General features: G+C 49.6%; 8 protein-coding genes across 8 annotated transcripts; 2 read left to right on the forward strand and 6 right to left on the reverse strand.

Annotated features, from left to right (window-relative positions):
- Window positions 1–1083: 1083 nt before the first annotated feature.
- N7487_009095 (Rieske (2Fe-2S) protein) lies at window positions 1084–1610 on the reverse strand (the record flags this gene model as incomplete). The annotated part of the gene is made up of 2 exons (XM_056876825.1): window positions 1084–1326; window positions 1386–1610. 2 exons carry the CDS (start codon window positions 1608–1610, stop codon window positions 1084–1086), a joined length of 468 nt encoding a protein of 155 aa, XP_056725405.1.
- Window positions 1611–1965: 355 nt separating this feature from the next.
- Window positions 1966–4170, reverse strand: N7487_009096 (RNA exonuclease; the record flags this gene model as incomplete). The annotated part of the gene is made up of 1 exon (XM_056876826.1): window positions 1966–4170. One exon carries the CDS (start codon window positions 4168–4170, stop codon window positions 1966–1968), a length of 2205 nt encoding a protein of 734 aa, XP_056725406.1.
- A 361-nt stretch (window positions 4171–4531) lies between these two features.
- Window positions 4532–5467, forward strand: N7487_009097 (PICOT family protein; the record flags this gene model as incomplete). Its single annotated transcript, XM_056876827.1, has 2 exons — window positions 4532–5329; window positions 5393–5467. 2 exons carry the CDS (start codon window positions 4532–4534, stop codon window positions 5465–5467), a joined length of 873 nt encoding a protein of 290 aa, XP_056725407.1.
- Window positions 5468–6104: 637 nt separating this feature from the next.
- N7487_009098 (putative Gamma-butyrobetaine hydroxylase subfamily) lies at window positions 6105–7596 on the reverse strand (the record flags this gene model as incomplete). Its single annotated transcript, XM_056876828.1, has 2 exons — window positions 6105–6678; window positions 6707–7596. The coding sequence occupies 2 exons, from the start codon at window positions 7594–7596 to the stop codon at window positions 6105–6107; spliced, it is 1464 nt and encodes a 487-aa protein (XP_056725408.1).
- Window positions 7597–8026: 430 nt separating this feature from the next.
- N7487_009099 (thiamine transporter TPC1) lies at window positions 8027–9052 on the forward strand (the record flags this gene model as incomplete). The annotated part of the gene is made up of 2 exons (XM_056876829.1): window positions 8027–8266; window positions 8336–9052. 2 exons carry the CDS (start codon window positions 8027–8029, stop codon window positions 9050–9052), a joined length of 957 nt encoding a protein of 318 aa, XP_056725409.1.
- A 347-nt stretch (window positions 9053–9399) lies between these two features.
- N7487_009100 (tubulin alpha chain) lies at window positions 9400–11172 on the reverse strand (the record flags this gene model as incomplete). The annotated part of the gene is made up of 7 exons (XM_056876830.1): window positions 9400–9857; window positions 9910–10413; window positions 10471–10542; window positions 10601–10688; window positions 10743–10896; window positions 10955–11013; window positions 11161–11172. The coding sequence occupies 7 exons, from the start codon at window positions 11170–11172 to the stop codon at window positions 9400–9402; spliced, it is 1347 nt and encodes a 448-aa protein (XP_056725410.1).
- Window positions 11173–12347: 1175 nt separating this feature from the next.
- N7487_009101 (Mechanosensitive ion channel family) lies at window positions 12348–15219 on the reverse strand (the record flags this gene model as incomplete). The annotated part of the gene is made up of 3 exons (XM_056876831.1): window positions 12348–14534; window positions 14595–14820; window positions 14870–15219. The coding sequence occupies 3 exons, from the start codon at window positions 15217–15219 to the stop codon at window positions 12348–12350; spliced, it is 2763 nt and encodes a 920-aa protein (XP_056725411.1).
- A 1715-nt stretch (window positions 15220–16934) lies between these two features.
- Window positions 16935–23142, reverse strand: N7487_009102 (protein kinase RIM15; the record flags this gene model as incomplete). The annotated part of the gene is made up of 3 exons (XM_056876832.1): window positions 16935–18916; window positions 18970–22534; window positions 22597–23142. The coding sequence occupies 3 exons, from the start codon at window positions 23140–23142 to the stop codon at window positions 16935–16937; spliced, it is 6093 nt and encodes a 2030-aa protein (XP_056725412.1).
- Window positions 23143–24598: the final 1456 nt, after the last annotated feature.

Here is a 24598-nt window from a genome sequence, read left to right on the forward strand (position 1 = left end):
CTACAGGCATCGTAGGCGATATTGATTTGATGGTTTGTAATAGACGCCCGCGGGGATAAGAGATTCAATGTCGTTGCTAACCATACGAGCGAAATATTGGGGAATGAGGATATAGTGGTGATCTAGAAGAAAAAAATGGTTAGAATATCTCTAATATATTATGCTATCAGACAAGATCTTACCTTTCTCTGGAATCGCCATTTAGGGTGGAACCCTAAACCCGAACCAGGAACTCCTAATCCTCTCTAGAGTAGGCAACAATTGCTGTTATGCGCTGAATATCCTTTACCGTATCTATCTATATTAGCAATAGACCTTACAACTATTCCACAGGAGAAAGTAAGGGTGACTCGCTCCCTATCATCCTTCTCGAATAAGCCAGCATAGCGCCGATCTCCTAATAGTATATACGGGTTCTAAATACTGTTGTCAACATAAATATTGCGCTCACATAGACATACGGATCCTCCAACTACTTCGTAACTATTCCGAGCAACAAGCCACCCAAACAAAGCCCCAAACAAGGTCCCAAATGACGTACTCTTGAAAGACTAAGCGCAGGGGAAAGGGGGATAGTAACGTTCCTTCGATTCGTGAACAAATAGACCTATAAGGCCCTACATAAGGCCTAAACAAACGGGTGCCAGGGATCTTAACAGATACAAATAACCACACAAATGGATGCTATATCCAACACCAGCTTCATGTTCTTTGCACCCCCTCCCCCCACCCTTCAGCGTTCCTCCATAAGAGAACTTTGGGGTTTTTGCAATCATCGAAAGAGCAAGGTTGTCGTAACCCCACAAAGTTGGTATATGGGCCGAATTCAAGCCAAAATCCTAATCAGGAATCAAGAGGGTGTCCATCTGAATATTTTCACTTGCCCAGTTGGATAGACAACACTTTAAATAGCTTGAATATCTTGGATTTGGTCACTTAAGGGGGATCTCCGTGGTTCTGGGGCAGTTCCAAGATATCTTTAAGTGAGGAGAAAAAGTGCTGTCAAACTGTAGCTATGGCCCTATTCGGGTCAGCCCAACCTAGGTGCACTTCCGGTGATACACCAAGAAAGGGTGGCCATTTTTAACCAATTCTTTGTTTCCGCCTCACCCAAACCTCTTGGTCCGTACTCTCAGGTGCCGCTGAGTCGCGCAGCTGCACTTCCCAAACCTTGAGTGTGTAGTTGCCGCGATCGGCACGTCCTGAGAATATATCAAATGACCAGCCATGCTTGGGACACGTGAGACCCGCGCTGAGAACGATCCCAAAGTCTTCAATATCAAAGAGGTTGCCCTGAGAAAGTGGGAACGACGAATGGGGGCATTGCTAGAAAGGATAAGCCCAACCCTTCCGACTACAAGAAACGGAAGAAACATCTAACTCACATGATCAATGGCATGGTATTTGCCCTTGTATTTGAATACGAGAACTTGGTCCTTTAGTTCTCCTGGTAGGTCAATATCTTCGACAGGTTCTATGGCGCCATTTGTCTTGGGAATTTTGAAAGCCTTGCATCTTGGCACAATCCGGTTGTCATCATCGATGCTCGGGAACTCGGACGCAAGGCCAACCAAGTGCCAGGCTGCTGTTGCCCGTGTGAAGGGATTCATATGTTGTAGTGTGAGAGGTTTGGTCTCGGTTGGTGTCGGGAGAAATCTCCAGACTCCCACTTCCGCCCCACCAATTCCGGTGGGGTCTTTTACAACAATAACCGATATTCAACGTAATGTACGGAGTACAATATAATCATATAATCATACAATCATATAACCATATAATCTATACGATATACAGGTTGAATAAGTTAAATATATGAATGGAAGTGTTAGGGTTATCAAGGCTATATGTACTACAAGTTACGTTCATGATTTATTCCATGATATAGGGATGAAAGGTGGATTCTATCAATTCCTCTCTAAAACTGCTTTTACATAGAGGTGTGGGCTTAAGTTAGCCTGGGCCGAATCATTTGATACACATGAAACCGCAACCTTCGCGGGCACGCTCGCAGGCCTTCTTTAGAGCCTGTTCCTCAACATCGGTCCATTTGTATGTCAGTTCATCCCAGGGCTTGCCAGACCGGAACTCCTCGCGGTGCTGCTTGTGGATGGATTGTAAACGGCCCACTTCACGGGGATCACCTGTTCCCGAATAAACAATGAAAAGCGTACACGGAGGGAGGGAGTCATAAATGCGCGAAATATTAGAGACGGTTCGGGATACAGCGTCCGCCAAGGCGTCGGGCTGGGGTAGATCTATCGAGTGTCCATTCCCAGTAGCTGTAGTCGGTGTAGTCTCCTCAGGAGGAGGGAAAAGGGTGGTAGATTCGTTGGCATTGTTCGGATCGGGGAGGCGGCTACACCAACCACGAAGATATTCGAGATCACGAATGCGAGCCCAGGCAAAATCAACCCCACCTCCAGGAATAGAAGGATTGGACTCGTCGCCATTGATTACCGCTGAGACACCGGCGACGACTGCATCATCATCCCGGCATCCAATCGAGACAGTTGCCTGGGCACCAAACCCACGTTCTGGGTTGCCCCAGTCAACCACAGCTCCTGTTCGTTCCTCGCCGGGACGAGGAAGATGACTCGGTCGGGTAGAGCGCGATAGTCGACGGAATATGCTCTCGTTTGAAGCTTCACTCGTGCCCCATCGCTCGCCTTTCTCGCACTTTAGCTTCACAAGCTCAAGCACCGCACGGGCATCCTCGATGGAATCATGCCCAGCCATGCCGTTTTGTATTTGCTTGTTCTGGTATTTCTGGGTAAGCCATTTCAGGCTACATTTGAGTGGGGGACCACGTGGGTGTGGGTAAATAATGCTCGTATCGACAATGAACGGGTGGACAAGCTTGAGCGCGGTAAGATCGGAATTAAGGGAGTGTCCCACGAGTATCGCACGCGGTGTGAGGATAGTCAGGAGACGTTGCTGAATATCATGAAGGGTCGTGGTGACGGGCTCAAGCATCTCTGGGGTGATTCCGGAGTAACGTGTAAGATAGTTTATGACCGGCCGTGCTGGTTTGACCAGTTCATCAAGGACCACCTCGCCGTCCCAGCCGACCATGCTGATGCGTGTGAGTTCGGACTGACCACCCTCGGTAATACACATCTCACAGTCCAGCGCAAAAACATCTCGACCATCAGTAACACTGCCACTTTCAATTTCAGCATCAGGGGCTTGAGCAGACTCCAGAGTTGGAACATGAGTATCCACCCATCCATCTTCCACCGATTGCCCGCCTCGCTGACGAGCCTCCACCTGGGAAGATTTTTCGTTATCAGAAGAGAAAAAAACGGGATGCAAGATAAAGTCGTTTTCCAATAGATCGTCACGGGAAGTGACAAAAGCTGTGATTGGTGTTCGTTTCGGGACGAAACCTTTCTCGACTTTTGCGGGCCGTGCGCCCTTCGCACGGGAGTCATCATTTTTGGTCTTGGGGGACGCGGACATAAGGATTGCCTGCAGTGGCGAATGGACCTTATTGTATTTGTTGTCGCCTGGCGCCTTCACGGGCCAGATATGGGGGAACATGTCGGCCAGGGGCTGAAGTGGTTCGGGGAGGGTTTCACGTGTGATAGATCGAGGATTGAAACGATGCGAGCGGTCCGGCAATGGGAGGCCCTGTTTCCATCGCTCATAATCAGCAGCATGTTCGTCTTTAGGTGCCTCATCGGTGGCTCCCTGCGCGTCCATCTTGGGATCCTGCGTCTCTTGTTCCTCGGTAGCTGATTCTCGTTGCACAGAGATTGTCCCATCAAACATGCCCATCTCTAGGCCAGGTACCATCAGTACAACCACCTTCCGCACATGGCCAGAATGCTTCATGGAAATCCATTGTGGTGCGATACCATCGGCGAAGCAATAGAGAAGCAACCCCTGCAGATCGGCAATTCGGATAGGGGACACTAATTTTCCATCGGCATATGTGAGATCTGGGTACTTCACTTTCTCGCCATCAACTCTTTTGCGCTTTTTTGACGCATGGCTACCGTTCGAACCTTCGCTGCTCGGGTTATCGCTCTGGAGACGGGACAAGGTATCAGCGACTCCGAATGACTGAGGTGTAAGATCACCAGCCGGGTCGTCCGAGCTGAGCTTTCTCTTCCTATCTCTTCCCATGTTGTTGTCTTCGGGTTTGTTTCCTCGCTGGACTCGCGGCATGGAAATTCAGGATGATACGCGATAAGATCATGTGCTTCAAAAGATTACAGTCACGTGAACATCGGAAAAGAGCTGTCCCGGTGCCGCTGACCGTTTTGGCTTACTTAAAACAAACGGCACGCCAGAAACGCCAGAGACGCCAAACGATCTGATAACCGGAAGATTGCAAATCTGGGATCGCCGTGCAGGGGGGCTTATTTTGGTATCCATCACGCCATTCCTCCAACACGTTTTCTTCGCCTCTCAACTTTGGTCTCACCTTGAAATTCGTTCCACCTTTCGCAGAATACCTCTCACCATCAATTCCGGGGTTTGCCATCAGTTCCCAGTCGTCTCATCCTCGTTTCACGCACATCCCACAATGTCGACACTCACCGAAATCACATCTGAGGCCGACTTCTCGTCGCATCTCTCATCTCTATCGCCTTCTGCATTGGTAGTCCTATACTTCCACACTCCATGGGCTGCCCCTTGCGCGCAGATGGGCGCTGTGCTTTCAGCCCTCGCTTCGCAGTACCCCGCCACCACCCCGCCCACCATCTCGTTTGTCAGCATCAATGCTGAGGAGCTACCTGATATCTCAGAGGAGTATGATGTTTCTGCCGTGCCATTCGTTGTGTGCCTCCGTAGCGGCCAAATTTTAGAATCGATCAGTGGAAGTGATGCCGTCAAGGTTCGTGACGCTGTCGAGCGCCACGCTGGCCGCGGAAATGTTGCGGGTGGCGTTGGTCCGATGGAAGGTGCCAAAGCCAATATCCCCCCGCCGCTGTCTGCTGTCCCTCGTGAGGATGGTCCCTTGACTGCTACTCAGGCCCCCGTTACCGCTTCTCAGCCCCCTTCCGCTGATGCAGCTAACGCAACCGCCGTCGCATCTGCCCCCGCTCTGACACCCGAACAATCCCGGGAGGCACTATTTGCCCGCCTCGAACAACTGGTCAAGGCAGCATCTGTCATGTTGTTCATGAAAGGCACCCCGAGCAGCCCACAATGCGGATTCAGTCGGCAGCTAGTTGGCATTCTACGTGAGCGTAGTGTAAAGTATGGCTTCTTCAATATCTTGGCCGATGAGGATGTGCGCCAGGGTCTGAAGGAGTATGCTGAGTGGCCAACTTTCCCCCAATTGTGGGTGAATGGAGAATTGGTCGGTGGTTTGGATATTGTACGCCCCCCTCTCCCCTCCCAGGGCCGATGGTTTAATTCAATTACTAACTCAATGGTACAGGTCCGCGAGGAAATCAACAGCGATCCCGATTTCCTCACTGAACACTCAGTCAGCAAGCCCACTACGGCTGCTTGAGTGGTTGGTTGATCGTTGCACGATACCCATGACCCCCTGTCTCTGGGGCTAGATGCTATAAGTCTAACATAATGATAAACGTTTTTTGTCTTGATACGGATTATATGCATGTCTGATTATATCGTATCTTTCTCATTGTTGCGTGACGTGTCCTTGCTATAATTTGTAATAAGCGGCATCGAATCAAAGCAATCCATTGTCACAGATCATCCCTGTTGGCCATGACAGATTCAACGCATCCTCAAGAGGCTGGCACTGGTGGTTCAACCCACCTTGTATCCCAACTGTGACTGCACTAAAGCTGCTCTCTGGTTTCAAGAATACGAATACATTATATTTACAACGTTTAGATATACATATATAGGCAGTGCATCATGGACCAAGGACTCGAAATAGTTCAGACTAACAATATGTCACATTCGTATATTCAGTCGACTGCCAAGAAGATGGGAGTGATGCCCAGTCCTAAGCACATTCGGATATTGGGTTAATCAATCTCCACCTTTGGAAATGAGTATACTCTCTTCTCTGTTGTTCTCATGAACCTGATAAATCCCTAGTTCTCCCTCAAGCGTTTTTCCGATCCTCTTCGGCCGCTCTCTTAGCCTCTTGCTTGTTCTTATGGTTGCCTACTTTCCTACTTATTGTCTCGGTTGTTGGCCGCCAATTCTTTCTTGGCTTTCTTCGTCCAAACATATGGATGCTGGCTCCTACAGACCGCAAAGCGGGATAGGAGAGCATCGGTATCCACGTAGGCGCCTGCTAACCAGCGAGATCCCACGCTAGCATTGAATTGGCGGCGGGCATGAACGATTCTTCTGTTATCAAAGATGACGCAATCGCCCGGGTTGAGTTTGAGCTCAAAGATGCGCTTTTGGTTATCAATAATTGAAGTAAACCTGGCAAGGGCATCCCGTAGCTTGTTAACAGGCTCAGCATCATGGCCTTTCCCGTCGCATGGTGGGAGGGGAGACTGGAAAGGGGGCGAGTAATTGACGTGGCGCAGCTCGTCTGTGTAGGAGTCATGTTCAAAGACGGGTCGTTCGTTGTAGTAGATGTGATCCTTGTGCCTGTACTCGTATCCCAGCCGCTGCTCACGAAGCACTTTATACTCTTCTGGGTGTCGCTCTTTCATGAGTTTTGCTGCCGAAAATGTGTCTGCGAACAGCGACTCGCCCCCCCGAACATGAGTTCTCCAGACAGTGGAGGAGCTGGTATCCCGGTGGCTCGTTCATATACATCAAATCCATGTGAAAGCCAAGGAATTGGTTTGTATATGCGACATTTTTGGCCTGTGGAACGGTGCGCACATCGAATGTTGAGCCATAGAAGGTGTTTCGCAGTGGACCCATGCGTGTTGCAATGGCTTCAACCATCGATCGTGAGTCTGGAACATCCTTCACAAAGATAAGGCCCAGGCGCTGCAACTGCTGCATCGCCGAGGCAAATTTGGAATCGTCCGCGATATATTCCGGGTAAGACACCCAATGTTGACTTTGGTCCATTTGAGCTCGTCCCCATATGATCGGGTTGCAGTTCGCACTCCAATGTTGACGATGGGTGTTGAAAATGGGGGTTTTTAGGAAGTCACGGTCCCAGGTTGATTCATGCTCAGTCGTATACCCCTCAATGTCGTTGGTCCACCTAATTGAAAGTTTGGTCCCATCCCAGTTGACCCAGCGTGGAGCAATGTCCTTGGGAATGTCACTTGTGCGGAACGAACGCTGCTTCGAGTGTTGATCCTTGCACACTCCACACTGGCAGGAATCGCGCAGATAAGTATATGGCAGTTTGATTGTTGTGTTTTTATCCAAACGCAAGTACAATTCCTCTTTTCCAGCCCAGATCGACTCTTTTTTGCCCACTTTTAGAATGCCATTCACACGGGCTTTTCCTCTAACCACATCAGTGGTGGAGTTCCGCACATCACCCGTGGAATTGCTGGGTTCTTGTGATGTAGGCAATGAATGGTCGATTTTTGGGATGACAGGTTCCAATATGTCGTGAGAGTCTGACTCTACAGGGCTGTTGAACCTACTAGAGGGAGCTATCAAGTTACGGCACGGGACAGAATATGACAACGCTCGTGGCAATTGCCAGAGGGGAGGTGAAGTTCGGAGACGATGCATGAAGGGCCTTTAAACCCGTTCAGAAGTAGAGATGCTTAGTGAAAGGGTAGAGAGGGAGGATAAAATCAACCTTACGGGACACGCGGGACAAATGGAGGGGAGCTACAAGTTACCTCGGCTTGTGATTCTGTGGGGTTAGTGGTGCCTAAGGCATGAGATTTATACCTCAGGCTCCAAGTGACACCCCAGGCTGGAATTAATACCTCAGGCTTTAAATCACACCTCAGGCAGAAATATCATTCTTCCCGCAATGACATTCCCCGGGGCCAGCCCGGGACTTACGTAAATTGCCTTTTGACGTTGTTTTTGTTTTTTTATCATTCCAAGGCAGAGTCAACGAATCAACATGGATCTTCTTACTTCATTTTCTTAACTTGACCAAACCATACAGACATCTTTAGTCTGTGAGATAAAAATCAACTCTCACCTCATGTCGGCCGGGGGCGAGCATCTCAAAGATGAAGGCACCAAGCGACAGGTCGTATTGGCCGGCGGCATTGCAGGGCTAATCTCACGGTTCTGTATTGCGCCGCTGGATGTCGTTAAAATCAGGTTGCAGTTGCAAATCCATTCCTTATCAGACCCTGCGTCCCATCACAGTGTCAAAGGGCCTATATATAAGGGGACATTGTCCACTATGCGGACGATCATGAGGCAAGAGGGAATCACTGTACGTTGAAAATATTACCTCACTTCTCAATGCCAATGCATATAGCCTAACCTGGATTTCTTCCCACAGGGCCTCTGGAAAGGCAATATTCCTGCCGAACTGATGTATGTCTGCTACGGAGCCATTCAATTCACTGCGTATCGGGGAACAACCCAGGCCCTCGCTCAACTCGGCTCCTACCGATTCCCCCAACCCGTCGAATCCTTCCTCTCGGGTGCATTGGCAGGCGGATGTGCCACGGGAGTAACATACCCGCTTGACCTTCTCCGCACACGATTCGCCGCACAAGGCCCAGACCGCGTGTATGGCTCGCTGCGAGCCTCAATTGTGGAAATCGCTCGACATGAGGGTGCACCGGGATTTTTCCGGGGATGTTCTGCCGCCGTGGCACAAATTGTGCCATACATGGGACTATTTTTCACAGCATACGAGGCACTCCGACCTGTCATGACCTGGGATGTTCTGCCGTTGGGTACAGGGGACGCCGCAGCCGGTGTGGTGGCCAGTGTCCTGGCTAAGACGGGTGTTTTCCCACTAGACCTCGTGCGTAAACGCTTGCAAGTACAGGGTCCAACAAGGACCCGCTACGTTCATCGCAATATCCCGGAGTACAATGGAGTTCTCCAAAGTATTGCCATGATTGTCCGCACCCAGGGCGTGCGTGGTCTGTATCGCGGCTTGACGGTCAGTTTACTCAAGGCGGCGCCGGCAAGTGCGGTGACAATGTGGACTTATGAGCACGCATTGAAAGCCCTTCAAGAGCTCAATGTCGCAACCGACAGTTGAAGGGGATTCTTCAACTTGTATCAACAGTAATAATTTTGCATGGATCATTTCATGGCGTTTTCACTAGAGGGTTGAAATTATTGGTTATACAATGAGGCGAAAAGCCTCACAAATAGAAAAGTCGATTTCCACGCTTTAAGCCATCTTCCCCTATATTCTATCCACTACACCAATGACGCAGGAAATATCGAAAGAAAAAAGACATCTAAAAAGACTACCAGGGAAATCAAGCCTTCCTCTGATTTGATACTTTTTTTTAGGGTGATCTTGTTCAGTTTTGCTAACATCCTCTGTCCTTCCCTCAAATGTGTGCTGAAAGGAGCAACAAGACAAGTGCAGGGTCAAAGTCAGTATTCAACCCCTTCTGGGCTGCTATCCTCAGCGACCTCCTCATAATCTTTCTCCAGGGCCGCAAGATCCTCACGGGCTTCAGAGAATTCACCTTCTTCCATTCCTTCACCAACATACCAGTGGACGAATGCACGCTTCGAGTACATAAGATCGAAGTTATGATCAAGGCGGGCCCACGCCTCGGCAATAGCGGTAGTATTAGACAGCATACTGACCGAACGGTCGACACAGGCAAGCTCATCGTCAGGATGACGCACCGGCTTTTGGTAGTTGATGCCTAACTTGAATCCGGTAGGGCACCACTCAGCCATACTGAAAGTACCCCGAGTCTTGAGGGCATGAACGGCCATAGTGCAGTCATGAGGTACAACGTCACCCTTGTAAAGTAAAGCCACGGCCATGTACTTGCCCTTTCGTGGATCGCAGTTCACCATCTGATTGTTGGGTTCAAAGCCTGTGGCTGAGTCAGAGGAAAAATACACCATATCGGAAGAGTATCCACGAACACTGGAAGGTGAGATCCTGAACCTTGAAACTCTCGTGAGAGCTGTGCTGGCGATTGATCACCGGGGCATACGAAATCAATGGATAGTGTATACGCGGGTACGGGACAAGGTTGGTCTGGAACTCAGCCAAATCGACATTGAGTGCACCATCAAACCGCAAGCTGGATGTGATGGAGCTCACTATGTGAGCAATAAGACGGTTGAGATGCTCATATCCAGGACGAGGAATACCCAGGTTACGTCGGCAGATATCGTACACGGCGTCGTTGTCAACTAGGAAGGTACAGTCGGAGTTCTCAATGGTGCTGTGGGTTGAAAGGACGGCATTGTAGGGCTCTACCACGGCAGTCGATGTACGTGGAGAAGGGTAGATTGAGAATTCCAGCTTGGACTTGCGCCCATACATGCTTGTCAGATGATCCAACAGCAATGAACCAAAGCCAGATCCTGTACCACCACCAAAGGAGTGGAAAATCAAGAATCCCTGCAGGGAATTGCAGTTCTCTGTGAAGGCATTAGCTGAAAGTCATCGAGTTGAGACTCGAGTTAGCAGGTTCGTACCAGCCACATGACGAATGCTGTCAATCACGGATCCGGAAATCTCCCTGCCGACAGTGTAATGGCCCCGAGCATCTGCTGCATGTTAGCTCATCCGTTGCCAGCTTTCGCCTTCCAGTTGGTTTGTTCATACAGTTGTTGGCAGCATCTTCATTGCCACTGATCAGGTGCTGGGGACGGAAAAGATCACGGTAGGTACCAATGCGAATCTCATCGACGGGCTAACACAGTTCATTCAGTTGGTGGGTCTGACAACTTTGTGGTCCGTCACATACCGATGGGTCAAGATCGACGAAGATGGAACGGGGAACATATTTGCCACTAGAGGTTTCAGTAAAGAAAGTCTCGTAAGATCCGCATCTTGCAGCCTCATCGGTAACATCGGGATTGATAAAGCCATCGGGCATCAGACCGTGTTCGAGTAGATACCTATGTTGCATCTTGATCAGCAGGGATATCGTGGATACTAGACAATGAAGAGACTTACAGTTCCCAGGCAGCATTACCAAGCTGTGTGCCGGCCTGGCCAATGTGTATATGACAGATCTGGTAGGTTCAAGTCAATGTGAGTCTTTCCTCCTTTGGTTCGGTTTTAGGTATTGAGTGAATGAGAGCCAGTGTAGCTTGCAGTGTATGGACAGGTCGACACCACAGAGAAAATAGCAGTCCGGGAGAATATTTAACCATACATACCTCGCCTCGCATGGTGGAGTGCACTGACAAGTTGATAAGAGGTGTTAGGATAAAAATGGGGCTTGAGGACTAGGGGGAAGTCGTGGGGAGAGATGTGTTGGTAAGAGAAGCTGTCCGGGGGAGAGGGCACAAAACAAGTCGATCTCTTTGACATGGAAGCAACCCAGGTCAGACTTACACACTTGCTATTAGTCGACGACACAACCAACTATTCAGGACATTTCCTTCAAATTTGTCTCAATTCATGCAGAATTCTATGATCTGGTATGGCCATTTAACATCCATAGACTCAAAGCCTTACTTTTGGTCTCAAAATCTCATATATATGATTGGACACCAGCATCACCGGCATACCCCAATGAAAGCTCTTTATATTATCCAGCAGGCCACATAGCCTGAATCCTCGTCGTTTGGCCTGAACTCAGATCGTGTGGCTAACGATGTCTAAGATTGGTCCTACTTCATCAAGGTGATACGGTCAAATCCATATACAAAAATCCACAGCGGATAAAATGGTTTGAGTTGCGAACTCTGGCTTAATTATGGCTTGCATCATGTTTTGTTCCTAGTCCACATTAGAATATACCATGAGTCCACAATATCATCCAGGGAATAGTCGGATATCCCTGTATGCCTGTTGGTTGCTTCGTCCAATACTAGGATTGAGCTTTTCGTCACCAACATGTATACTAGACAAGAAGCTGGCGCTCGCCTACTAATCTAAAATCAAAAGCTGGTTGAGGCCTCGTCCCTGTTGGCCTTTTTATGAGACATTCATCTAAAACGGGGCCGGTGGCGGAACCGCAGTTTATGTTGAATCTCAGGGTTCCAGGCGTGAAGAATGGTTCCTGTGGTATACTCTCGTTGGAATACATATGGATGTAATGCACTATAAAACAGGTAGAAAATGAACGTTTTATTGGTCTCGTCACCAAGAATCGACATGAATGCTATATATGATCAATAAGCCACCGGAAAATAATGAACAAGAGCTTCAAGGCCGATATAGGGATATATGTATCGTAGAAAGAAAAGTTACAGATATGTTGAGACACGGTGTCTCGCGAAGTATGAAAGGAAGGGAAAGAAAAAAAAAAGATGGCAATAGTGTATGTTCAGTGAATGAAGATTGGAAGATGACCAAGATGACATCAATAGACGAGATTGAAAATGACCACATCTCAAAATCAATTGGGGTGCTGCTTGAAACCAGGGGCAGTAGCCGGCAGAGGCGAAGTAGGCTCATCGAAGCGGCCCTGCTCCATCAAGTCATCACGATCGTGGCTCACGCTGCTGCGATGTTGGAAAAACCGGTTGCGACTGAGTGATGACCGGCCACTACGGAAGCTGTGAGCATCGGTCGACCGGCGACCGTCGTCATTATTGGAGGGAGCGCTCATGCTCATGTTGGAGGGGCGACGATGCCGGGAAGAAGATGTGCGGCTCCGGCGCTCCTCCTCATCCTCGTTCTCTTCCTGGATGCGGCGCTCTGCAGCATCGCGGTTAGCGGTACGGACGACATCGTCGACGACCACACCCCGATCCTCAAACACGTCTCCCATAACATCGTTTGAGGCCATGTTGGACATGCCCAAGGAGAAGTCGACGTGCTTGCGCTGTGAGACAGACGGGCCGCGGGCACGGGCGTTGGCAGTGTGCATACCCTTGCGGAGAATAGATGGGTGACGGATAGCGCTGCCGCTGCTGGTTCCGGTATTTTCTGGCAGGCTGTGGGACTCTTCTGAGATTGGGACCTCCTCGGCGTCGATAGGAATTTGTCGCTCGGTCGAGGGTGCATTGCCATAGTTGACGTGGAAGGGAATGTCGAACTTGGCACCCTGGAGGTTCATGCGTGGGCCCTCGATGCCAATCTCCTGGAGGGCGACCATGAGCATACATATGAACTTGTTGCGGCGTTGCAGACGTAGACCCTCGTTCTGCCAGTTGGACTTGTAAAAGAAGACGATGTTGAGTGTGAGCGAGAAGTTCTCGGTGACGGCACGCATTTCGGTGAGGATGTTGCTCTGGAAGTCGCGTTTCTCGCTGCGCACAAACTCCAAGAGGCGCTGTCGGAGGGCGTCCAGTTGGTCGATAGTGGTGCCATACTTGATAATGATTGGAACTGCCTCGGCAAGTGCGCCCGAACGGCGCTGGTTGAGAATGAAGAGCCCATTGAGGTAGCTGTTTGGCGCCTGCACGACATGGCCTTGCATCTTCTTGAATTCGGTGTAAAGAAGAGTAATCTCCTTCACGAAGTAATCATCACCCAGACCGGAATCACCAGCGTTGCCGTAGATAGTCACGCGGTCACCCACATCGAAGGGGTGTTTGACAAAGACAAAGATAACCGACTGAAGGAACTCCTGAGCAGTAGCAGAGAACAACCAAGACAGGGCCAGAATAGCGGAGCCCGCAGAGGTGAGCACACCGGCGGCCGAGGTCGAGATAAGCGACAAGAACACAATCAGCACGATCACAAACACAAAGAACATGAAGACATTATCCAACTTCGATACAACTGAATCCAAATCCTTTAGGGATGCGGTGATGGACTTGCGCTCACGGCCAATGTCAACGCAAACAGCTTCAAGCTCCTCCATGGAGATATCACCATTCATGTCGCGATCAAACATGGCAAAGGCAGCCTCGGCTTCCTCGCCATCGTCAAATGCGGCTTTCAGGTCACCACCAAAAACGGTCTCAAAACCGTCCCTCACAAAAGTGCGATAGAGACGACGTGCCAAGACTTGACAGCCTCCAGTGGTTCTCAGGAGTGCCAAAATGACCTGGTAAGCATCTGTGCTGCGAGTAGCCGCGCGGCCCGTGACATCAGCCACTACTGCGCCTGCGACATCGCCAACCCGGTTTCCAACTTTGTTCAGGGCACCCTTAGCTTTGCGTTGGGCCAAGCCAGCGTAGTGCAATGGGGTCTTGACTCCAGAAGGGGTCGGTTCCTCTTTCTTCTCCCGAAACGCATCGTCTTTCTCGCCGAGCGTGGATCGAGAGAATTCGTACAGTTTGGTCAGACTGCCAATCTGGAACTTGTTGATTTCGATGCGGTCCGCATAGGTCCGCATATGGAAGCTGATAGCAATCAGCTGGATGAGGATCTTTTCGATGAAATTCAGGATAGTCCACACAAAGATAACAATGATGATTTTGTTAAGAGTGATTTCCCAACCCCTGGTATTCTTATTACCATCTACATGATGGTTTTTCATTGTCGGCAGGAAGGAGATCTCCACACCGAGCCACCAGAAAAACAGTGCCGCGTGGAGCTCGAGCTGCTTGGCCATGTCGCGCCACTTCTTCGCGTTATTGGTGAATACACTCGCAAAAAGACCAACAACTGGAGGGAAGCACTTGCTAACAAGCTAAGAAGAACGATATTAGTATAGCTTCTTGACAAGGAATAATGATTCACTAGAACTCACCCGTCCTGCCCAGAGAGTCAGCCAGACAATCTCCAACCAAATCGAAAACCACATCAATTCGACACCACCCACGCTAGCATTGGGATACCTGAGAGCGCCGACCAGCAACGGAATCAAGAGGAGGACGACGACCGGCAAAATGTAAGTCAAGTAGCGCACGAGGAAACTCGACTGGTGCAGCTTCTTCACAAAGACGGCAATCTGGGTATTTGGTTTCTCGGGGGGGCTTGTAAATTGCGGTCTTCTCATGCAGAGGGTTTGTAGCTTCATCGAACTCATCCACCGCTTCCGAGCGACGCGAACGGGAGCGTTTGATCGAACCATGGTCGTGTTCATCGTCTGGTGCGCCGGTCGAATGGGAGGTCATCCGCTCAGCTTGCAGGAGCATCAAATCATCTTCCAGACGAGTAGCCTGTTCCCTACGCGCGGATGGCGTGCGCATGGGCGGATGCTCATCATCATCACGATCATAACGCGTTGTGTCAACCTTCAAGCGACCCGCGTCGCGATCAGTGTCGGGCTCGGTCACGTAGGTTCCATCGTCGGAGGTGGGGGAGATGTCCGACTCCTTGCGCTTGTCCTTTGATTCGGTATAGGTTTTTCGTTCCTCCACGGGGGACGACATAATGGCACCAGGCCAAGTATAAAGAGGGGAACTTTGGTCAAGGCGGAAGGATTTGGAATGTGGGGGATGTATATAAGTATAGGGTGATTTGATAACACCAAAACCAAAAGGGAATGAAAAAAAAAAAAAGCAAAGAAAAATGTAGAGACAGAGAGACAGAGAGACGGAGAGAAAGAGAGACAAGGGAGAGGGAGAGAGAAGGCAAAAAAGTCAAGTGGAGTGATGGGAGTTGAGGAGACCCATAACAGTGCAGAGTCTGGACCTGGTCTTCTCGATTAGTCCGATTTTACGATGATCTCGATCTGTATTATAAAGTATTCTATTTATGGGAGATTAGTCTCATTTTAATTTCAATTAAATTAATAGTGTAGATTAGCCAAATAGGGGGATATTCATATCTTATACGGGTCCAACTATGGAGTATATGATATAGAGCATAGAAGGGACTACTCCGTACCTATATACCTATATACACACATCTTCATTCCAATACTATTCTCAACCTATTCCAAAACTTCCAAACCAAATCAAGTATTTCAGCATACGCAATCCAGACCAATAGCCAATGACCTTGGAACCCCTCTGGCCCATCACGGCCCGCCAACGTTTTGCTGATCCACCCGGTGGCGATAAACGGGTTGGATCTTTTTTTTTTTTTGGTGGAATTGTGCGCATAAAAAGGAAGAATGTTTAAACAGGATAATTATCCATAGGATGTTTGATTACTCCGTATTTAAATGGGCTTTGGGCTTTATGCTTATTATTGAGGTCTAAATAATAAATCACCCTAAGGGCGCCTCTTTATGTCGTGCAGTCCCCCTGCGTCAGATCAAAGTAAACAATCACTTTGGGTGAACCACGTTGTTCAAGTCGAAGGAAATTATTTAACGTGTCTGATATGTGATACAACCATGACGTTGCCTCGAAGAAATTCAAACATCTCCGAACCTATTATTTAAGTGACGTGGTCATTCGAAATCACAATGTCTTATCTTTCTTGGCGCTCTTGATGATCGGGGTTATACCATATATTCGTATATATATACGTATATATATATGCACGATTACGATCATTATTGACCAGGGAAAAAGTTGAATCTACAATTAGGCATTTAATAGAAGATTAGTATACGAAGTAGCAGAGCTCTTGTCTAGGTATGCTGTAGGACCTGGATCTTCACGAGTAATGAGAATCGTGTCTAATCACAGTTCTAGAGTGGAACGATCATCAGAAGGGTCGGAGGTGGCTGTGAAGCACTAGCACCTTTCCAACATTGTAGGTGACTACAATGTAGTACAAAATACATATTCTAAATATCGGAAGCCTCATGAGAGGTATCCTATATATATATATATAAAAGAAGAAAACAGCATCAAGCTGGTGTTGGAATTTCGGTCACATGGTGAGAAAGATGAAAAACGCAACTAACGTCGCTGAAAAGAAAACCAAAAAAACAAAGAAAAGAAAAAAGACTGGCTCGTCAAAAGAAAAGACCGGAACACCTTGCTCCGAGAAAGAAAACATTCAGACATAAGAGACGTGAAGGAGTGGATATGACAATGCATCCACGGGGTACAAGGTATCCCCGGGAGTAGATAAAGACAGGAAGAAGTTTACAGGGAAGACAAAGTAGGTGGGCAACAATATGTAGACAGAATAGAAAGATATCGCAAAATCTCGGGTAACTTTTGCCGGAAACAAGGGAACACGGCATCTATCTTTTGAATGTCAAGCCCAAGTCGGAGCGATGTCGCTCCGCTGGACGAGGCGTCTCCTCCGGATCAAGGTTGGGGGAAGGGTGAAGAGGTCGTGGCGTAGCTTCAGCGTCCGGGGTGGGACTACAGTCGGCGTCCACACTCGAATCAGCGGCTCGGGTCAGCCCGCTGCCGGAGATTTTGACCTCAGGGGTGATCGGTGGGCCAATGGGATGGGAAAGAGTGCTCTGGGGTAAGTCCCATGGGGGTGTGGTTTGACCCTGACTCAACATTGCTGGACTACTCGTCGATGCACAACACTGGGAATGTCCAGAGTAGATCGAGGTATCCTGATGCTCCAGAGATGGCCGGTGGTGTTGAGAGGCAGATGCTGTAAACCTTGAAGGGGACGTACGAGGGCTGGGTGGTTCTTCGCCTTCCGATTCCTCAGGAATGCTGAGGGCCTCGAACCGATCATCTAGGCTCGTACTGGCCGGGGAACCTAAAGAGCCATCGCTGTCGTCATTATTGGCGGACTCCGCGGCTTGGTTACGAAAAGCTTCCCTCTCCTTCTTCAAGAGTTCTTCGCTGCCACTGACAACGCTGCCCCGACTATTGGTCCTCATCATCTCGATCCCCAGTTTAGAACCAGGACGGCGGTTTCGAGAGGGTGGGCTGCGACGGGTTTGCGAATTGCCAAGCTCTTCGTCTTCATCGTCGCCCGATTCGGCGCCCTCATACCGCTTCTGCTCAAGGGATTCCTTTTTCGCACGGATGGCTTCACTTGACCGTTGCCTCCGAGGTGTGAGCCCACCGGTTGTATCCATGGCCGCGGGTGCCGAGGCAGCATGGAGAAGGTGGGGCAGGGGTACAGCGTTTGGGCTTGGGCTCCCAGGGTGTTCCGCTGGTTCTTCAGATATCCCCAATCCGCCGTGGCCTTGATCCCAAGCATCAGAATTTCGATTGATGATTACTGGAATCTCCTCGGGCTTGAAAGACTCCATATCTCCGAAGACACTACTGCTGAGCGAATCATCGCGGCTGGATCCCCGGTAAGAGCTGGGGGGATTGAGGGCGAATCCAGAAGATGCGGAACTGGGGCTATCCTCGTTTGTCACGGCGCTAGACCGAGCCTCAGAGCCCGGAACAGGAACAGGTTGGGAGGGGACGTAGTCCGTTGGAGGAGGTTTCCACATGCACCACTGGGAAAGGGCCTCGGTGAGCTTGGGTAGGGTCGGAGGCTTTTGAATGAGGGCATCGAAGTTGTGATTCTCCGGAAGGTCTTTCAAGTAGCCCGTAACAGCAATTATCGGAGTATGCCTATTAGCGCTACGGGTCTCCCGCACCATTCGAGCAAAATCAACCCCGTTGACTTGGGGGAGTCGATATTCAGTCATAATTATATCGAACTGAACCTCGCTGAGCGCGTATCTGACAGCTTCCGCGCCATTTGTAACGGTAATAGTCCGGCAGCGAAGTTTTTCGAATAGGCGTTCCATGACGAGCCGCGAGACAGGATGATCTTCACAAATGAGCACATCCAATGGCCGGAAAAAGGGCCCTTCGAGGACATTGATTTGCGATAACCGGCGAGAGCTTTGTCGCCGACGTTGGACCTTCAAGAGTGCTTTGGTGCGTGGATCCTCGTTATCAGAAGACGAAGGCGAGATATCAAAGAGTTGACTCCGGCGCTTGTGATGATGCGGCACGAAGGGTTCTTTCGGGAACGAGGGAACATCTCCATCCTGAGAGCCAATAGTGTGCGATCGGGTGCGGCTCGCTGGCACGCTGCCATGGCGTTGATTATTCCCCACCTTGTCCGGGGAATGGGCTGGAATTCGGTTCGGTTTGACAGGAGAGGATGCCATCGAACCCAGTCTAAGATTTGGCATGCGCCCCTGGTCGGCAGAGGAAGGCTGGAATGTCCCATTTGATTGATAGGAGGCTGACGAAGAGCCCGACGTCTTGCGCCGTTCTTGGTTAGTCCCAGTGCTGAACTGGACTAATAGGGGGAAGATGGCTGCGACGGCCTGCTAGGGGATGAGTTTGTCTGACTTAAGCCTGATGGGGAAGAAGGTCGGTTATTGCCTTTGTTCTGTGACAAAGTCCGTTGAAGTGACATGGGCAGTGGGCTGCCTTCCAATGAGGGCTGAGATGAAGTGACGGACGCCTGAGTGGCAGACGATGGATTGGATTGTCTGTGCTGCGCCTGCAGAGCCTCCTGACGCATCTTCTGGATCACATCTTTGTTGGCCTTCTCCAGCATCGGAAGATTCTTGAAGTTGAAACTGCCAAAATCATCGGCCAACGCCGGTTCGCTAAGCCTTCGACTTCGTGAATCCCGAGCATCACGAACATGAGGAGGAATGTGTAGCGGCATCAAAGGTCGTTTCGATGAATTGACCTGGGAGCGGACCTTGAACAGTGCGTCATGAGGCCGGTCGGGGCCAGCGGCAACTGACGGTTGCGGTGAGTTCTCGTCTTCTAACTCTTCTGCAAAAGATTGCAGAGTCGCGCCACGGGCGTCAAAATACTCTGTGTCCTCCGGGTTCTCAATATTGGGAACGAATTGTGCTTTATCCTCTAGCAGTGTATCCCAGTTAATGTCAGACAACCAAGGATGACTGCAAATCTCTGCACCGCCACTTGGAAACTTCTCTTCCACGTTGGCTCCAATTCTGTCACGAGGGTTGAGAGTCATGAGCTTGTTCATGAGATCCAACGACTCTGGTGAAGTCAATTCTTCTGGGTCGTCGGGCCAATTGATCCTGCGATGGAGAATGTTTTCGAACACCTGGTCTGGGGTATCCGCATTGAAAGGTGGGTACCCAAAAATGAATTCGAACATGATGCATCCCAATGACCACCAATCACTGATCTCATCTTGCCCAACGCCATTGATAGTTTCCGGGGCTAGATAGTCAGGGGTGCCGACAAAACGGCGATCGTGATCTTCAGGATCAAAAAGAGCCATCACGGGAGGCATCATACTCTGCTGGGGAGGGGTATTCTGCGCCATTGGATTGCTAAATGTTGACTGCAGGGGCTGAAGGCGAGGTGACTCGCCAGCTTCGCTTTGACCCTCCTCTTCAACCATGCTGGTTGAAAACATGCTGGGTGATGACGCATGAGGTTCGTGGGCATTGTCATTGAGCGAGAATGTCCTGAACATTCCATTGAGACCATCGCTGCCCATGCTATCGCTGCGGTATCCCGAAGCTCGACGAGAGCTTTGCCGACTCAACCCACTCTGGTTGAGACTGAAGTAAGATGGCTGAATGGCATTGGCAGACACCTCCGGGGTAATCAGTGGAGTAGAGCCGGGTGATGAGCTTGCCTGGAAGTCGAATGAGGCTGATCGAGAAGATGCAATCGATATCGCACGGGGGAATGAATTTTGCTTCAGCAGATCAGGAGCAGACTCGTCAGGGTTCTTCAACACCCGTTTCTGACGACCGACCAACCCCATGCGAGAAAGTCCAAAGTCAGTGAGCTTCAAATGACCCGTTTGGTCGATAAGAAGGTTATCAGGCTTTAGATCGCGATGCACAATGCCTCGGCTGTGAAGGTGTTCAACTCCGAGCACAACCTCGCCAATGTACTTCTTGGCCCAATCCTCGGGCAGACCTCCAAGAACCTTAACAAGTGATGAACAATCACCTCCGTTGAGATATTCCATCACCAAATAAAGATAATCCTTACTAGAAAATGTCCAATAAAGCTTGGCAACGAAGTCACTCTCCCCTTGCCACATCATAATGGCACGTTCGGCTTTGACGTTGGTGACCTGGTTCTTGGCGATCATGTCGGCCTTCTTCAGAACCTTCATCGCATAATACTCGCCAGTGGCCTTCTTTTTCACCAAGTAGACACTGCCGAAAGCACCTTTGCTAATTGGTTTGATTATTTCAAAATCGCGGATGGATAATGGAGCAGGTCGAGGCTGTTGTTGGCTCATCGAAGGCAAGCGTGGGGAGGGTGGTGGCTTCGTAACATCCGAAGAAGTTGCTGAGGACTGCCGACGATGGTGGCGGCAGTGATGGAGGGCCAATTCACTTGCGTATGCAGATGGAGATGCCATTGGGGACGGCAGGCTTTCACCGCCGCTAGACATTCGGGGTTTCGGCATGCGCAACGGGGAATGCGGGCCTGAAACTCGAGCGGGAGAAGGCTGCCGACGAGGAGAACTTGAAAGTCCGGGTAGTACCAAGCTCCGGCGCTTTCGATCGAAGCTCCTGTCTGATGAGGGTGAGTCCGTTCTTACAGCTCCCGGGAAGACAGAAGACGGTAAACTGCTATCGCTACTGTCACCAGCATCAATCTCCGCTAGGGAAAGGCCTAGTCGAGAGGGTTGTGATGTACCCAGAAGTCCTGCAGCACTCTTATGAGATCGCGGGGTAGGACATTCCAATGGGCTGTTAGAACCCGTGGATACTGCTGCCGAGGATGGTCTACGTTCCGATTGTGAGAGCAATGACCGATCTGGTGAATTGCGCATTGACAAGGTCAGTGCAGACGTCGGTCGCCGCGGAGAGGCTGCCGCTGGATACGGCTTTTGTTTCAATTCGTGGCTCATGGCTTGTGAGAGAGACTCTTCCTCGACAATGCTATTCCTATCGCCCAGGGCAACATTTCTGTCGACAGTGCTCTCGGGCGCCACCTCCTCATCGGATGAGCACGAGGAATCGCTGAGCTGACCAGCAGCTATGCGCTCCGCTTTGCTTAGCGCTGCGCCAATGCATTCCTCGACTAGCACTGTGTATTCTATACGAATTCGTTCGGCATATTCGACAATCTTGCGATGACGTACAACGGCATCAACTTTTGCCTTGGCAACTTGCTCAGTGTCTGCCGACAAAGCGGCCAGACCCTGCTCCTGTTCCAAGGTGTTAGCGCTGGGAGATTGCCACTGAAGAACCTGGGATATCCGCGATTCAGATTGTGGCGATAAGGTCCGGAAGTCCTCTGCGTCTGTCCGGGAAGATTCCTTGATCATTGGCATACTAATCTCTAGCGAAGTGTCGCACAGGTCAAGAACAAGTTCCACGATGCGGGCTAGTGGTCTCCGCACTGTGAATGAGCGGGGACGGTTTGGAATAGCACCAGATGCAGAATGTTCTCGCGACCGAGGCGGCGTGCCGGGCGCTGAATTACTGCTTGAAACTAGACCGGACGACGGAGTAGAGCTGGCAGACGGCGGGCCAATGGCTAATCCCTTGTACTCCGCTTGAGGGAGGGGCATTGGATTTCCGTCACTGGCGATGAAAGGTCTGCCTTGTCGGGCCTCTAAAGCATCCAAAACCTTGACAATGACATGACGATGCTCATTGAGGTTTTCCTGTGCCATTTGAACATCCATCTCAGCCCGATGTTCTTGCAGACACAGATCTGAGTGTTTCTCAAACCACCATGGCGTAATCTGACGTTCGCAGATGCGACAGAGGACGGGGGTCGGGGCGGGATGCTTGGAAGGATCGGGTTCTGTTGCTGCAGCCTCAGCCAATTCGGTCAAATAATTTGCCAACACCTCCGCTCCAACACCCAAAGATTCCACCAGCAGGGGGGGCAGATCGATTGTCACTTCTCTTGGCTCGGTAAGCGGTCGTAGCATCCACATGGTCTGTATTCAGAAGGTGTCAGCGGTATAAACGGCGGTAGGCGTCAAAACAGAGAGGTACGCACATGGCCAGCTTCGTCATCTGTCCGGTCATAGACCATGATTCCCTGTCCCTCCATGTTAAGCACATTGTGATTATGCTCTTCCTCCTGGGACTTCTCAGCACCGTCCTCCGTCTTTGCTTGATTCTCTGTAGCCGCCGGGGGTGGTTCAGGCGCGTACTTCAGAACAGAATCCGGTCCCATCTGGAGGGCAAAGCGAATGAAACGACTCCGTGAATCATCCTGCCTCATGGATTCGATGGCATCACGGAACACATCCTTGTTGCCCAACAGAATCTCCGATATCATGTGGCCCTCAACTGACTCAGGGGATGAGCCGACCACCTGCCTCCACGATGGGCTGACCCATTTGACGCAACCCTCCAAGTCCATATCCACGATGATGTTCAATGTCTGTTCAGCCGCTTCCTTCAAATCTTCACGTTCCTCTCGCATATTATCGCTCAATGTTCGAACCATCTTCGGATCGATATTCCGAGCCTCCTGCCGCAGCGCTGTGACGGCCGGAGGGGCGAGGAATTGTGGTTTGGGGGAATCATTGCTGGCCATACTGACACGCTCGGGCGACCGAGCGGGATTCGACGTTCAAGGGGTAAAAGGGAGGGGAGAACAGTACGATAGATCAAGTTAAATTGAACAAAACAATAATAATTGTAATATTGTTCCAGCCAAGCAGAACCGTCTGCTGGGCAGCGCGGGTGCCCTTAATCGAGGTTATTGATTCATCCGTAGCATCAACTGTCCATAGCGAAGTCTAAAGACTCGGGAACTGATCAATTCAAGAGCTCCAGAGTGATGGCAGTCGACTAATCCACCGTTAAATTCGGGTGTTCAGAGGTGTCGACACAACACACAGGCTGAAACACGAAACGTTAGACGGAGGATAACGGAAGCCGTGTCTCTGCGGGGAATGGCGCGACAGTGACGCGCTGTATCGACAACGTCAACCCCAGGGGAGGCTGACCCGAGAAAGGGAACGAAACTTGATCAAAATTGAGACCTGAGGGTCACAGAAATGAATAAAAGCGAAAAGGTTGAGAGAATGTTTTAAGAGGAAGAGTCGTGATGGAGGGGGGGAATTGAAGGAGTCGAGGGCGGTGATTGGTGAGCTGTGCGTTTTCCTGCACCACGTACTTCCCACCTCTCTTTTTTTTTTTTCTTCTTTTTTTTTCTTTTATTATTGGTTTTCTTTTTTTCTCTCTGTGTTTCCTATTCTTTATTTGATATCTTGATCATTCTATGTATACAATATAGTATGTATCAATGTTGAAATATTATATTATATTGATCACTTCTACGGGAGATATCCTATCGAGAGCTCCCACCCATAGTGTACATACCTCCCATGTTTGTAACTCAACGTCATGACCTTTGAAGTAAATATGATGTTAAAACACCTATCTATAAGCACTATAGCACTATAACACCATATTATTAAATAGATAAGGGTTAATGCTGGATTTAGTACTTTTGTCTACAACGATCTCACCCATGTAATCCATGGATGTACTCCGTACCATAATAGGGAGTTTATTTCCAGATCCCTTCATACCAGACAGACTATCTTTCTACCATAAACAGTAAACCAAAAAAGAGAAAAAGAAATTATTCCTCCAATTTCATTGGACGCCACCGGATGTGGTTCCTAATTCCCCATACAATAAGAACTTGGATTTCCTCTCCAAATGCACCACTTGCATCACTTAAACCACTTGCATATTGTGATATTGTGATATTATGATATTATAATAGTAATATATTCGACTAGGTATGGAATGCTTCCTATATTACACCATTTGTTGTACCGGATGTACACTTGTTCCACAGGAAAAAAAAAGAAAAGAAAAGAAAAGAAATCATTGATGTAGGCCCTTACTGGCATGAGATCCATATCAGCCTGAGGACCAGTAATATGGCATTATATTACCACAATTGGAGATATTATACTCCGTATATGACTCCAATTCTACAGGATCCCGCTTTTTAGTGCAAATGTCGAGTTATA

This window comes from Penicillium crustosum (genome assembly GCF_028827405.1).
Source record: "Penicillium crustosum strain IBT 35664 chromosome Unknown utg000004l_segment0_segment0, whole genome shotgun sequence".
Taxonomy (NCBI): Eukaryota; Fungi; Ascomycota; class Eurotiomycetes; order Eurotiales; family Aspergillaceae; genus Penicillium; species Penicillium crustosum.